The sequence below is a fragment of the Podarcis filfolensis genome, assembly GCF_964270895.1.
Source record: "Podarcis filfolensis genome assembly, chromosome: Z".
NCBI lineage: Eukaryota > Metazoa > Chordata > Lepidosauria > Squamata > Lacertidae > Podarcis > Podarcis filfolensis.
Genome location: NC_139617.1, coordinates 39645240 through 39661145, shown reverse-complemented (window position 1 = coordinate 39661145; position 15906 = coordinate 39645240). Strand labels below are relative to the sequence as shown.

Below are 15906 nucleotides of genomic sequence, written 5' to 3'. Positions count from 1 at the left end.
TTCCTGTGTAAGGTAGTCACTTAGGTTATCTTTTTCAAATTCCGGTACTGCCCTGATCCTCAGATTGGTCTGTTTCTCCCTCAGTTCAATCATAGACAGAAGTGACTGATGGTCCCCAATCTGCTTGCGCATAGGTTTTTTTTCTTCCTCTACAGCCACTGCTTTTTCTTTTGCTTCCTCAGCTATTTTTCGATTAGACGCAGATTCTTCCAGCAATTTTTCAATAGATTCTGTATTGGAATTCACCTTCTGTCCCAAATTATTAATGCTGGCAGTATTCCTGTCTATTTTAGTTGATTGTTCCGTAACTTGTTTGCTTAAGCCTTCCAATTTTTCATAAATTTTATTTAACACAGAAGTAAAATCCCCTTCTGAAGCCATTCCTTTTGACCCAGCTTGTGCAAAATCTTCCCCCTGTGTCACAGGAGGGCTGGGAACAGATGATCTACATTGCTGGGAAACTGTGCTGGGCTGCTGCACTCTAGCCTTGCCCGATCTTGTTGTCCTATCAGTCATCACACTTTTGTCTATGAATCAAGGTCGATCCCACGGTCAAGTCTTACCGTGGAAAATCCCCAGAGTCAAGAATGGAAAAATCCCCCAGCTGGGTGTGCAGTTTCAATGTTCCTCTAGGGGGACACTGTAGCAGTCATTAAAGTTACAATAAAGAATCTTTTCCAACTTTCCTAAGTCCCCCTGAAGAGAACAAGCAACAGTTTCAAGTCCAGAGAAGACCTTCAACAAGTATCTCCTTTGCAGAGTTAACCATTAAAAAGTTACATTGTCTATAAATAGTGCGACTCTCAGTGCAACAATTCTAGTGAACCTGGCAGTCCGTTCCCAGGAGTTAGATAATTGTCTCTATTTTTTCCAGAAGTAAAAAAGTCACTTTTCCCTCTCCCCCCCTCCAATAGCCTGGGGGGGGGGGAGTTCTTTTACTTTGAGGTTCGGATTTGGAGCTTTTAAAACACCGCTCTCTAGGTCTTTAGCTTAAAGAGTCTTTGCTTTGAACTGTGTACAGAAAACGGAAAGGCGGACTTCCTGTTTACACCTTCCCGCTTCAGTGCCGAATTAATCCTTTTTTTCTCCTTTAAGTCCCAATTCTTAAACTTCACCTACTCACGGGTAGTTGTTTAGCAGCCGAATTGTCACAGGAAAAAGGTCAGCGCTCTCCGGCAACAGCTGTGCGGCTTCACCCCACGGAAAAAGTGATCGACTCTCAGCACCGCGCCAAACTCCCGTTGCGCTCCGGAGCCCCTTACGGGGTTCCTTCGCTAATCCGGGGGGCGCTGCAGGTGCCCGGCGAGTCCCACGGTCACAGGCTTCTCCTGCCTGTGATTTTCACAAGGGTCTCCGCTTCGCCGTAGCGGACAGACCCGATTTCCGCGGAGCTTCTCCCTCCGAGCTAGAAGGAGACCGCCATTGCCGTTGGCGCCACCTCCGGAAGTCCCCAATTCTGTCTGCCCTTAAAGACAGACCTACCTAACTTGCATTTTTTGAAACAAGCAATCGAAAATGCAGGTCACCTTTCAAATTCGCACTTCTCCTAATTTTGCAATGCAGTTCTTCAGTTCCATCCAGCATGGAAATCAGGGTTGGTATTTTTCTGGAGGGAGGTGGTGGCAGGATAGTAACATTTGTTGGCGTATTTACAAGTCTAGCATAAGCTTTCACAGACTTCCATCCTGCAGCAAGTCCATTAAGCCACAATAAAGTTTTCAAGACCTATAATGTGTATTATCAAGTGCAATGATATTTTTGATAAATAAATGTAGAAATCCAGGGGGGGAAAAGACAGTTAACATTTATTAAAACATGTTATACAAAAGACCAACAGACTCTTCTATAAGAAGAAAACAATGAAACAGTAATGTCACATAAAACCATGCTGTACATTATTAGGACAGCAATATTAAAAGAGATATCAAATTATCCATCCTTTGCAATATAGGTGTAACAACTCACAGAAGATCAACAGGATATGAACTGTAATATTACAAGTGACAATGCTTTTGAGGGGGAATTTTTTTAGAGGAACAAGAAAGGTTCACCTCACTCGCATATGAACAGTTACATTTATTTAAGAAATATAGTGGAGCCCAGAAGGGAAAGTTGAAGAAAAGCAGCAGTGGCTGATGCAGGAAGCAGCTTTCAAGCAAAGAAGTATGACAATGACCCTGCTTTAAAAAGAAATGTTAATATGCAATTCATTTTTCAGCTCTTTGCCTTCAGGGCTCCAGCTGCTAGTCCTAATGATTTTAACTATCCAAATTAAATAGAAATATTTGAATTAAAATGTGTATGCTTACAGAATGTATGAACATTCCACTACCAGATAAAAACAAATATATTTTTTTAAAATAGACTCTTATATTTAGAAATAGCATCTGCCCTAAAACATTCAACACATAAGATTTGCCACTTTGAAGGGGTGGGGAATGCCAGAAGCAGTCTTTACAGTAAATCTACACTCTTTTCAACTTGTGAAGCATGCTGTGTTAGCAAAGTGTTGACAAATCACCCGTTAAGCACTCAGGGTCTGTGGTTAATACCTCTTAAAATCCTTTAAGGATCAGGAAAAACAGAGTTCCCAAACCCAGCAGTTTTAGCTTCACAAATCAGCATGAATATAGTAAAGGTAAAGAGACCCCTGACAGTTAAGTTCAGTCGCAGAGGACTCTGGGGTTGTGGCGCTCATCTCGGCCGAGGAAGTCGACGTTTGTCCACAGACAGTTTTTCCAGGTCATGTGGCCAGCATGACTAAGCCGCTTTTTGCGAAACCAGAGCAGTGCAGGGAAACGCCGTTTACCTTCCAGCCAGAGTGGTACCTATTTATCTACTTGCACTGTGTGCTTTCGGACCACCAAAAGCTATAATGAAATAAAGTGATATACTATCCTAGTTGCCCTTTTCAAGACTCAACTCCCATCTGCACTATAAAGCAAAACCAGTATCATACCACTTTAAACAGTCCTTGCTTCCCCTAAAGAATTCTAGGTTAACAATCAATACCTCTTCCCATAGAATTCCAGGAAATGTAGTTTTATGAAGGGAATAAGGGGTCTTCTAATAACTCTCAGCACCTGCAATCAACTACAGTTCCCAGGATTCTTTGGAGGAAGCCATAACTGTTTAAAGTGGCATGATGCTGTTTTAAATCTATAGTGCAGATGGGGCTTTACTTCAAATGTATGCAAGGGCTTTTTCTCCCCATTTCCCATCCTTACCCTGGTGCACTTCCATGTTGTCTGGCGCTGACTAGAGTTGTAGTCCAATACATTTTGAGAGCACCAGGTTGAGGAAGGTTGCTCTAAAAGTGAAGCATGTCCCTGATACCAAAGCATTCTATACAATTTCAAAGTCGTGTTTCATTTTTGAATGTAAGTCACATAAAGCACCCAAAATATGACAAGGCTGGTAGTAGCATAAAATTTTTACAGATTTGTTGGCAAGGCATCATTAGTTAGCACTTCCCTTATTAATAAAGGGAACTTAGCATAGCATGGTGGTAAATTATATTGCTCTTTCATCTCTCTTATGCACAAAATTATGGGCCCATGAACAGAACTGTTGGGAGGGGTACAAATTCCAAGCTTTGGGCCTAACCTTTCCCAGTAGCTACTTGTGGTGGAATTTCCCACACAACCCAATAGAAAGGGCCAAAGAATAATGACCAGTCAACTATGTGTAAGCCAGTCAGTTTGGAACTGCTGCCATCAGGAACTTAACACCATCACGCCCATTTTCTGAACTGGCCCAGGATTGCAGTCCAAGTTCCTGGAGAGAATACCCCCCCCCCATGTATTTAACACTGAAAGTGAAAATGGCAGTATTCACACATCATGGTGAACCATAATTAACCTATAGCTCCTGATTTACTCCTTCTCCATTAGCACAAGTCAAGAGCAAGAAACCACAATCTCTGGGCTTAACATTATGACTGAACAGCGGAATGTGATTTGTTTTGCTCCAAAGCAAACCACAAAGTGAAACTAAGGTTTGTTGTTGGTTTACCAATCACAGTCTTGGTTGGAGCAAATCAAGACAGGTTGACATACCACTAAGCCAAGGGGAGAAGCGAAGCAGGTGCCATTGGGTTACCATGACATGAGAACTGGGACAGTGAAAGGTTCTTTTATATCTTACACTCCAGTAGGAAACCCCTTACCATCTTACCTACATTTCAAAGCTCTGTAGTCATAGGTTATTCAAAAACTGTTCCTAAACTCAATTGACCTCTGTATGTCCTGTCCAGAGAAGGCATCAAGCTAATAGAGGGAGATAATCCAGCCAAGAAGTCTATATGCACAAGTCCTTATGAAGCAAAAGGAAAACCATTTGCTTCCCATCTATGGTGCCTGTACAGAAGAACTCCCCAGTGGATTAAGCAAAACAGCTTTTGTGGCAGGCCTGAAGGAACTCTGGTTTGGAGTAGGGTTGTCAGACCTCTGCTCCAGTGACTCTTGTAGCTGATTAACATGCAACATTTAAACAGGCGAGGTTTCCCCACTCCCAGTTCTCCATTGCAGGAAAAGCTTTGCCTGCTTAAATGTGTCACATCAAGAAGCAGTTAAGAGCACAATAGCAGGGCAGGTAGAAAATGTTGGCAGTCAGAATGGGGCAGGTTGAGCCTTCCTTCCATTCGCTATGGCTAGATTGGCAGCACAGAGGAAACGTTTGAGTGAGGTCACAGCGCAAGGAAAGCTGAGAAATGCTGTGGGGAGCCATAAGAAGTACAGGCCCTCTTTTCCCTAACAGAGCCCAAAGAACAGGAGCAGGGAATATTTGAGCTACAACTCCAATCAGCCAGCAGCCATGGCCAATGGTCAGGGATGATGGGAACTGTAGTTCAGCAGCAACCGGGCAGTCCAAGTTTCCCCACACCTGCAAATAAAATGGCTTCCTGGAGATTCTAAGGCAATAAGGATTTTTTTTTTAAAAAAAGAAGACAAAACTAAAAGCAGACCCTTAGGATCAGTTCTTCTTACACAAACCCCAGACCCTGTGCTCATATAAACCAAAAGCTTCTTATCAATATAAAATTTCAAGATTGAAGACAAGGAAAAAATTGAACGGACAACATGAATAAGAAAACAAACCAGAGGGAATATATATATCTATCTTGGAAGTTCTGAAAAAAACATTTATAAATGGTTTTTGTTTTGTTTTTAAATACAAAGTGCTTCTATACATTTAGCAGGTTACAGTGTTAGCAAGAAGATCCCTGTTGGGCTAACTTGTTTGGTAGGGTTCAAGTTAGTGACAGCCATTTCCACCCTGGTGTGCTGCTGAGCTCATCTAAGCAGGGAAAACAGCAGATTATTTCTTGTTGCATGTGCCAACAACAACAATATCATAAATGGATTGCCGATGACTGAGGGGGGGAAAGATATATCAAAAATTGATCTTGTGTTGATTTAGAAAAGCTTTTAACATGTTTTTTGTAAGTAAAAGCCATTAAATAGTTCCACCAAAGGAGAAGTTGCAGCACTACAACCTTACCAAACAACCAAACCCATATTTGTGCCAGACACTCATATTCCAGGCCCAGCTTATCACATGAAAAGTTTGTTTAAACTCTGTAGTTAAGGGAAGAGGGTAATAACCCCAGAAATGTTTGCCTATGTGAATATGCACAAGGTCCACCAATCTCCCGACCTCTTTTTCTATTCAGGCTGAAGTTTGGGGGTGGGGTGGGGGCGGAATGACATGCCTTGGCACTAGCAAGCCTCCTTGGCACTGGCAGAGTATTCTGTTAAGGAAACACCTCATTTGCCAATCAACATATATGACAACCTCTGTCCACAGCAAATATGGGGGATTTCTGCACCCCAATTACTATCAAACAGCAGCACAAATGCTTTGACCGTTCCAAGTTTCTTCCATTTTGTGCATTCACCCTGTAGTTGGGGTGACGAAAGGAGTGAGAAGGAAGGAATATAACAGCAGTTCTAGTTTTAAAAATTTAAAACTACTTGTGGTTACAAAAAAAGGTATCCAGTGTTTAAAAATTCTTCCTTCACAGAGGATAAGAATCATGTTCAGAAATCCACAAGCTGCTTCCAGGTTTGGAGATGTCTGCACAGCACCGTTGGGGAGCATCCAGCAGTAGCCATTCTTTGATTCTTAATCATCAAGCAGCTTCCTTAGAGAGTGATGCAGAGTAAGTTCCTTTAGAGCTGTTTCCCCAGCCTCAGTCCCTCATGGCTCCCCACCTGAGTTAAGTGAGGAGATCAGTACCAAAAGTGTTCATTGCAAACCGCGACACAGAATTCAGTACATTGGATTTTGTTCTCTGAAGTCCTGGTACCTAACCAACACTTCCCAAAGCAAATACCCCAAAACAGAAAAAAATGAAAACTGGACAAATGTCTGCCTGGAATCTCAAGTGCCAGAAAAAGAGCATTTTAATCTCCAACTGGGGAGCAAACATGATACTCACTATTGTGGCAGCCAAAAGTGCAGACTGGCTAGCTATATGAGGCACAAGAGGGAGAGGGGTTGAGGAGTTGGAGAGAGATGAGGTTATAGTTTAATCTGTCTCTATATAAAGTGTCCATCACAAAATAGCCAACTGCTTTACAAAAGAATTAAAAAATAAGCATGACGCAGAATCACTCTGCCAAGATAAACAGAGCCAGTCAATGGAACTCAAAGCTTGACTGATTAAAAAAGCAGCCGCTTGTTAAAGCTGTCGGCCCCTGAAAGTTGTCTAGCAACTTGCGTTAAAGTATCTATAATTGCCCCTTTGGTTCAAAAAAGGTAACTGCTCATATATCTATTTGGCTGAACAAAATCACAAGGACTTCTGAACATGGGACTACAGTCATCCAACCAAGGCGCTCAGGATGTGCAGCTATCTATATGCAGACTCACTGAGAGCAGAGAACACTAATGAGACGAGAGGGAACCCCTCTCCTCAAGTGCTACCAAAACACAAAGAATAATAAATAGCAATAATTATAATTACACTAAAGTACCGCCACTCAAACTTGCCTCCTTACTTGTAGCCTGGGCAGAATTCCCTGCTTGCCTCCACAGGTGATCCCACTTGTGCTATAGGATTTTTTTTTTTAAAAAAACCACCATCCAGAATCTCAGCAGCGTAGTACATGGCACACTCTGTGCAACATATACATTCCTCTGTTACTCTATGATGCAGTTATGTAATCTGGTTCTCTCTGCCTTTTCCCTTCCCATACACTCTCCCCACCCCACTGCCTGGCACCTGTTTTCAATTCATCTCAGTAGTGTTCTGCTCCACCTTACAGGCTTGGTATGACTTTGTACAAGACGTTACATGCCGATGAAAACTGTCCCTCCACATGAACCTTTTCCCGCAAATGTTGCACTCATAAGGCTTGATGCCCGTGTGAATTTTCATGTGGCCAACAAGGTGGTGCTTCATTTTGAACTTCTTACCACACACGCCACAACCGTAAGGCCGCAGGCCGAGGTGCATGCCCATGTGGCGGTCTCTCTGGCTTTTGTGGGTAAAGCTTTTGCCACACTGGCAGGGGTAAAGTTTGTCAGCTGTGGAGAACCCAGACAGGGCATTTTCTTCCTTGATCCCTGAGGGAACGTCCATGCTATCTCCATAACCTGCAGCAACCCCAGCGTCCTGTCTCTGAAGGCTGAGTGTCCCATCGGCCCTTTCCCCAGAAAACTCTTCCATGGAAGAGCCGTAGAAGTCCACTTGCTCATCGTAATTGCTTTCATTGGCTTGCTCACCAAACTCTGTCTCCATCTTTTTTTCATTGACACGAAGGTCTTCGGGGCCAGACGTCGGGACAGAGTGGCTCACCTGAATGGCATTCATGGATTCAGACACCTGCTGCTCATCGTAAGGGCCATGCACCTCCACCCCTTCGCAGTCCTGCACAAACCTCTCTGTCTTCACATGGATCCACCGCTTGTGAGACATGATGCTCGGTTTGCTGTAAAGGGGCCTGGCGTACTGATACTCAGCACTGTCGCTTGCTCCTTCCTCTCCATCCTGGCTTGTCATCCCTGTGCTCAGACGGTCATGTTCCGTTGAAGAATTGCTGGGGAGATACTCATGTTCTGTGAGTTGAGACAGCAGTTCATCTTTCGAGCTTTCCTCTTCATTTTCACCATCCTGCACTTTGTGGAAGTCTGCCTGCCCCACAGACCCTATCTCAAAGCTCTCCACCAGGCCATTGTAGTTACTGCTGCTGGGGGACTGGTGGTCACTGGCACGATTCAACTTTTGACAAAGAACGGAAGGGTTTCCTTCCAGCACCTCAGTGCATTTGTCTACCACGTGCCACATCTGAAGAAAACTTGCCGCTGTGAGGTAGCTGACAATCTCTGGCGCAGGCATCACCAGACGCCCAGTGTAAGTTGACAGAAGGATGTTCTCAAACACTCTGGGGTTCATGACGTCAGGCAGAACAATCCGTCGACTGTTTTTCAAGAGCACTTGGTCGCAGAAGTAAGGGGAGCTGGCTGCCAAGACAGCTTTGTGGGCTCGGAACAAATGTCCCTGAACAACAATAGAAACATCACAGAGCTGCCCTTGCTGGCGTTGCTGGTTCAGCTTCTGCAAAACGGTGCTACAGAAGTCAGGGAACTCCACTCTGAAAGAATTTGTTCCAGGCTCCATTTCATCAGTGTGCTGCAAAAGATGAACATTGGTTTTCAAGACTATGAAAGTGGACCCAACTTTGCAAATAAATAAATCCCTCCAAATGTATTAGCACATGTGTGCATGCGCGTGCACGCGCACGCACCCACACACTTTTTTACAAGCCTTTCATGTCCATTTCTGCCATTCTGAAAACCTGAAAGAACCAACTTTCTCTATGAGTTTTCAAAATTTGGATCCAATTGCGACCTGCCACAGATGAATGGCTATTTGCAAGTTTGCAGCTATTCGCAAACTTGAAGCAGACTTTCTCCATCTCCACTTTTCAGTACAGTGGGAACTCTGGTTTACGAACGCTTCTGGTTATGCATGCTTTTGGTTACAAGCTCTGCTAAACCAGAAGTAGTAGTTGCTCCCGGTTGCAAACTTTGCCCCAGGATGCGAGCGGAAGTTGCGCAGTGGGAGGCGCCATTAGCGAAAGTGCGCCTCAGGATAAGAATGGTTTCAACTTAAGAACGGACCTCCGGAACGAATTAAGTTCATAACCAGAAGTACCACTGTACTGCAAGCTTTTGTACACATAAAATATTTTCATTCCAACTGTCTTTTAGCAGTCAAACATTAGGAGAGGGCAGATCCACTTAAATATTATGAGCTCTGAGTACTTTGGGATGGGGCAGGCTAGAAACCCAAATAAATGCATAAATATGCACCAAAGATTCTCACAAAAATGCACCCATGAAAGGACTATAAAATGGAAGCTTTAGTGGTAGCAATAGTAACACAAATGCTCAGAAGGGTCTAGGGCAGACTTTGCCAACCTACTGCCCGTCCAGATGTTTTGAACTACAATCTGCTTCCAATAGCTAGGCATAGCCAAAGGTCAGAGGTGATAGAAGTTGTAGTCCAAAATATCTTGAGGGCACTGGGCTTTGAAAGGCTGATCTCAGGTGACAGCTTGGAGTTAGGGCATGGGGAGAAAAGCCACTATTTCTAAATGTCTACATCACATTTTATTGGCACTCCAAGGGAACTTGGGAGCTGGGGTTTTCTCAGCCCTGATCTGCATCTCTCTCAAATTACAGGTGCTGTACAATCTGGTACTAGAAACATTCTAAGTATATATAGCAGAAAAAATCAGATACCAATTCTTGTTTCCATCCATATTAAACCCTCCAACCTTTAAGAAAGTCAGTATAATGCATGGTATCTGCACAGAATACAAGTAGCTGAGGCTAATTAAGATAAGGATTAAAGGTTGGTTTAACATCTTAGAACAAGTAAAGATATTCTCTGATTTTGAGAATCTAAGATCTAAGCCCTGCAGTGGCCCTGTGCTGTCAGAGTGGCACACAGGACAAGAGTAGTACAGGGGTACCCAGTGTATTGCCTTTCAAATGTTACAGACTACTGTGCCCATTTTTCCTTTCAATAGGCCTTGCTGCCTGTCACTGTTGGGTGCTATAGCCCAGAAAAAATGGAGAGGCACCCCGCTCACTATTGTTGGATTAGGGTAAAGCCTGCTAGTCAACTGACTGGTCAATTATTGTCACATTTCCAAGAATGACACTATAAACAGCTTATCTTATTTGTTCTTGTTAGCAAGAGAAGGAGTGAGGGGCACCTTTGTCCCCTAGCCCTGTAGCTGTCTGAAGCAAAGAGCAGTTGGAGCAGCTTCTCCCATTTGACACCTGATATGTCACTGCAAGTGTCTCCAGACACAGTTGACAGAGCAGGTTTGTTTGCTGTTGCTCTAGAGGATAGGGACTCAACAGGTTCAAATAACAAGGAAGGGGACTTTGACTAAATGTTAGTAAAAATGTCCTGACTTTATAAGCTACTTGGCAATCTAACAGACTGCCTGGGATCTGCCTCCATCTTCTAACGGACTGCATGGTAGCCTTTTTTTTAATTAGTGATGTGTAATGGGATTTTCAACATGAGAAGGAGGGTTGCACTGGATGACCTCTGAGATCCCTTTCAGCTCTGTTTCTATGAGAACATAAATATGCTGTTCATGTTTTATAAGCCTAGTAGTTTTTGTAAATCAGTGTTAAGTAACAAATGGGCATTGCAACAAAATGTTTAAGAGTATCTTCTGCCCCTTCCCATGAGTGTTCCTGTTCAGGTTTCCAGCCAGCCAGCACTTCCTCCAGGATTTTCTAAACAGAAAAGGCAGGTGCTGGTGGCATGAAGCTGCAAGACAATTACTTGTCATGACACCTAAAGTTCACATCTTAGGAGTAAGTACTAAAAAAAGGAAAACAACAACAACAACAACGGTATATCAGTTTAGCACCTTTTTGATTTGGGGTGCATAAGTTTTAAATTGAGGTCTATCAAGCTCAAGAGAAATCTGCCAAGTGTTAAATCAGAAACAAATACAAAAACTTGCAAGGAAAAAAAGAATCCAAGCCAATGAGTTCTGAAATAGATTTGTCCCACTGAAGCAATAAATTATATAAAAGGAAACAGGGCTTAGATTCAGGACCTGTGCTGAGAAGCCTTTGGAAGCTGGGTTTGGCTTCAGCTCCCTGTCCCTGCTTTATCTGTCAATATCACATTGGCTTATATAACAAAATGGAACTTTATTATGAAGTTAAACTAACAATCCCTTAATAAATACAAGATAAAATAGTATACAGATATAGTATAAATAAAAAATAGAAACTACAAAACTCTTCTTTTTTATTTATTTTATAACATTGTTGGTGCTTGATAATAATAATAATAATTACATTATTATTAATTATTATTTATAGTCCACCCATCTGGCTGGGTTTCCCCAGCCACTCTGGGCGGCTCCCAACAGAGTATTAAACAGAATAAAACTTCAAACATTAAAAACTTTCCTAACATTATCCAACATAATTCGAAGACAGCACGAACAGGTAACCCAGGTATAAATAGTAAAACCACTAGTAATCAGAAGTAATCAGGCTTCATTCCTCTATTTCTTTTCCATGTGGTCTATTTTTAAAATTACTCACTGCTATAAGCATCAGCCACACAACAGAAGGCATTGTTTATGGTGATGCTACACCTAGGTCTCAGATTGCAGACATGTATGAGAAACAGGGGATTTAAGGAACAGAGGTAGAGCAAGTAATGACTACTCTAATGTCACAGGCAGACAAACTCTAAGCAGCTCTGAATGCATTAAGAGCATCTCTGAGGTAGAAAGGAACTTGGCTCTGTTGAGAAAACACCTGTTGCCATAGCAACAGCAACTTGCTAAATCATGAGAAAGTGCTTATGGCTTTTCTAAAGCAAAAATAAATAAAAATAAATAAATTAAATAAAAGTGCCAAGAGAAAAGGCAGCACAGTAAAACAAGATAAATAACTCAAATTCTAGAGTTTTGCTTTGGTAAAATTAAAAGACACCTAACAGCAGAACTCTTCCCACTGTCACAAGACATGCTGTTGGTCACGACATTAAATGGCTTTAAAAAGGGATTAGCTGAAAGCATGGGAAAGCAGAGGCCTATCAATCCCTCTAAGCCAGGATGACTATTTAGAAACTCCGTATTCAAAGCCAGTATGTCTCTAAAGAACAGAGGCTGGGGTAGAGCTGTTGATCTTATGCTCTGGTTAAGGGCTTCCAGAAGTATCTGGTTGGCCACTGCAGGAAGCAAGATGGTGGATTACAGCCAATGCTTTTCAGCTTCGGGTCCCCATATGTTGGACAACAACTCCCATCATCCTACAATTCCCACTGGCTAAAATAGCTGGGGATGATGGGAGTTGTAGTCCAACCTCATCTGGGGACCCAGGGTTGAAGAACAGTGAATTAGCTTGACCTTTTGGGATCTGGCAGGGCTTTTCTTATGGGATAGATCTGTGATTTTTTAAAAGAACTAGTAAAATGATACTTTCAGCCAAAAAAGAGGAGTTTTACTGGAAACATTTCATTGGACTTTTTGAAAGAATTGCAGGCCACATAACAATGCTAGAGACTAGTTGAGAAATCTGGGCAAACAAATTGAAACTGTATGATTTCTTGAAAAGTAAAATGGATGCATTCCAGGAAGACTTGATGTGTATGTAAGAGTAAGAAAGGCAAGGGGATCAAAAACTAGCAATCCAAACAAACCCAGCACTTGCCTCCCAAACGTACACATCAAATGGGACCATGGATCCACATGAGCTTTGCTCTCCTCCTCCTCCTCAGGGAAGGGAAATGTAGTTCTCATCACCTCCCCAATTAATATAAAGCAGCCTTTGCCAACCTTGTTTCCTCCAGATGTTTTCAACTACAACTTCCCATCTGCTGCTGACACAAAGCAGCAGAGTGAGTAAGAGACTGAGCTGTGAACTTGAAGCTTTCCAGTTCAAATCTTACCAAAAGCCAGACAGCTATAAATATTTCACTGCTCTCCCAAGTTCAGTCAAACCCTTGTTTGCAATATGGAGATAATACTGACCTACCTTAGAGGGTCATTAAGGTCCACCTTTTAACTGAGATATCTCATGCATACATGATTACTCAGAATAACTTAGCTGGGACTTCTAAGAAAGTTGGTTTGCAGCCACAGCATTACTAATACTCAACACTTTCTGGGGAGCAGCTTAATATGAAATAGAAGCCTCAGAGGATTGGATAAGGGGTTCATCTAGTCCAGCTTCTGCTTCCAGAGTAAGCAAAAAGAAAAGAGAGGGGGGGAGGGAGAAGAGGCATTAGTTCTCAAGGAGAAAACCTCAAAAAAGCATAGGAATCAGATTTCACAAGGACTCACTGTGTTTTTAGACACAACAAAACCAGTTGCTTCAGAGGAACTGCTTAAGCAGCCTTGCATACCACATGATAAAAAGTTCATTGCTACATGATAAAGGTTAATTTATCAGATATCATGCAACACTGTTTAAGCAGCTCCTTTGCAGAAGCTAGTTTTGCTGTCTCAAGGATGAGTCTCTTGATTCAAAGTGCATGACCACTAAAAATAATTATTACACACCTCTTGCAAATGAAGGAAATGAAGGAGGACACTCTTCCCTGTTGGTTTTCCCCACCTCCTAAATGCGTAACATGATACAAGTCAAATTCTTAGTCTTCTGTGTAAGCTAAAGTATTGTCTATTCTGATGTGGCAGCAGCTGTCCAAGGTTCTCAGGCAGGCAGGAGGTTCTTACCACCACCTTACCTAGGCAAAACAAATATTGAACCTGAGCTCTACCACATGCACAGGCACATGTTCTGCTGCTGAACTGTGGCATTCGAGATAGACTGCTTCTGGGCAGGGAGCATCCATTAAACTCTGGGGGCTGATAGATACACCCCTTTCTCGTTAGCCAGACTAAACACACACACGCACGCACCACAGAAATGATAATACTAATAAAAATGACATCAAGGAGAAAACTCTGCACCACTGCTTCGCACCCCACCCGAGCAACATTGCTTTTCAGAGGTAGACTACTTCTGAACAAGAGGGCTCCATTAAAAAAAAAGATGCTCATGACATCTCTCTCTCCCCCCCACCCCCGAATTATTGTTGTTTCCACAGCATCGTTACCTACGCTTCTCAGGAATCCTCACCCCAACAAAAATAAATAAACACTGGCCTGATGGACAGGAGAACCCCTCACCTGACCAGGGGGGAAGGAGCCTCGGAGTGGGGCGTCGGGCGCTCCTCTTTCACATGGTGGACGAGATATCCGCGCTTCTCCTGCTCTCGCTGCTCTCGCAGCTCCGCATCCTCTCCTCCAGCAGCAAGCAAACCAGACCCGGAAGTGTGAGTGCCTGCTTTCTTTCTCTTCCTCTATCGTACATCCGCTTCCAGGTCACGTGGCGGAAAAGGGTTATCTCCCCCCGGCCCGCCGGTAACCATAGAGGTGGGAGGAGGTAGAGAGTGTTCGACCACAGAGTCGGGCCATTCCAAGGGAAAGCAAGAAAGGGGCTATGTCGCTCCTTAAGTCATTCGGCATGTTTATCCCGCCTTCCCTCCAAGGAACTCAGTCAAACTTCGGTGTGTGTGTGTGTGTGTGTGTGTGGAAGGGGTGTGGCTGCATCCTTGCAGGTGTTGCTGGACTGCAACTCCCATTGCCCCAGCCAGTATGGGCAGCGGCGGGGGGTGATGGGAGTTGTAGTTCAGCAGCCTCTGGCAATGAGGCGGGGCGGGGTAAGGAGGAGCGCGCAAGTTCCCTATCAGCGATGCGATTTCGTCAGGTCCGATATTTTGCAAGGCGGTCCGATGTTGTCTAAATGGAAAGCGAAAAAATAAAAGTTAAGTAACTTGCCAGTTTAATTTCTGCCCCCTCCCACCGCGCACACAAATAAATCGCATGAAATAAGAGTTAGAAAGAGCTGTATTCCGGCCCTTTGTTTCAGCTTCTCAAGAAGACTACATCATAGCTGTCAACCTTCCCTTTTTTTGGCGGGAAATTCCCGTATTTCAGCACCGTTTCCCGCTGCTATCCCGGATTGTTAGATATCCCGTAGACTGTCCCCGGGACAGGTGAGGCTGCTGGTCCCTTATTTTCAAATCTGAAAGTTGACAGCAATGGACTGCATACGTAAACCAGATAGGCCTGCCCATCAAGGTCTCCTGCTCTTGATGGGGTTACACTTCCTCTGAAGTTTAGTTTGGGGGTCCTCCTGGAATCTTTGCTGTCATTTGAGGCTCAGGAGTGCCTTCCATCAGCTTTGACTGGTGGCCCAGCTACGCCCCTAACTACTGTGGTCTATGCTCTGGTAACCTCTAGGTTAGATTAAAGGTTAAGGTAAAGGTACCCCTGACGGTTAGGTCCAGTTGCAGACGACTCGGGTTGCATGCTCATCATGCTCTATAGGCCAAGGGAGCCGGTGTTTGTCCACAGACAGCTTCCGGGTCATGTGTCCAGCATGACTAAGCCGCTTCTGGCGAACTAGAGCAGCGTACGGAAATGCCGTTTACCTTCCCGCCAGAGCAGTACCTATTTATCTACTTGCACTTTGACATGCTTTCGAACTGCTAGGTGGGCAGGAGCAAGGACCGAGCAACGGGAGTTCACCCTGTCGCAGGGATTCGAACCGTAGACCTTCTGATCAGTAAGCCCAAGGCTCAGTGGCTTAGACCACAGCGCCACCCACGTCGCATCTAGGTTAGATTATATGTAGGACTGCCTCTGAAGACAGTTCTGAAGCCAGCTAGTGCAGAATTCAGAGGCCAGGTTGCTCACTGGGGCAAGATGGTTTGAGCATAATACACCGTTCCTGGTCCAGCTGCAATGCAATTAGTTTCCGGGCCTAAACTGAAACTGACACAGGGGCAAATAGAAGAAGATGCCTTCACCCCGGTATGGCTCCCTTTTATCACAT

General features: G+C 43.7%; 2 protein-coding genes across 5 annotated transcripts in view; one reads left to right on the top strand and one right to left on the bottom strand.

The window, feature by feature from the left end:
• Window positions 1-1788: 1788 nt before the first annotated feature.
• On the bottom strand, window positions 1789-14381 carry ZBTB43 (zinc finger and BTB domain containing 43). 4 transcript variants are annotated; one of them, XR_014543935.1, is made up of 4 exons: window positions 14196-14335; window positions 13039-13235; window positions 3150-8638; window positions 1789-2961 (listed from the first exon to the last, which is right to left on the bottom strand). XR_014543935.1 is itself a non-coding variant. In XM_083596711.1 (3 exons), the coding sequence occupies exon 3, from the start codon at window positions 8624-8626 to the stop codon at window positions 7235-7237; it is 1392 nt and encodes a 463-aa protein (XP_083452837.1). In that variant the 5' UTR covers window positions 8627-8638; window positions 13039-13235; window positions 14196-14381; the 3' UTR covers window positions 1789-7234. The 4 variants fall into 4 exon arrangements, 2 of the variants coding, with proteins under 2 accessions (XP_083452837.1, XP_083452838.1); XR_014543934.1 differs by lacking the exon at window positions 13039-13235 and having other exon boundaries at window positions 14196-14357; XM_083596711.1 differs by having other exon boundaries at window positions 1789-8638; window positions 14196-14381.
• Window positions 14382-14435: 54 nt separating this feature from the next.
• The window catches only part of LOC310754779 (uncharacterized protein), a 31614-nt gene continuing 30143 nt past the window's right edge, over window positions 14436-15906 (top strand). The window contains exon 1 of the mRNA XM_083597071.1: window positions 14436-14575. Coding sequence (XP_083453197.1) covers window positions 14509-14575 — 67 coding nt within the window. The 5' untranslated portion in view covers window positions 14436-14508. The remainder of the gene's footprint in view (window positions 14576-15906) is intronic.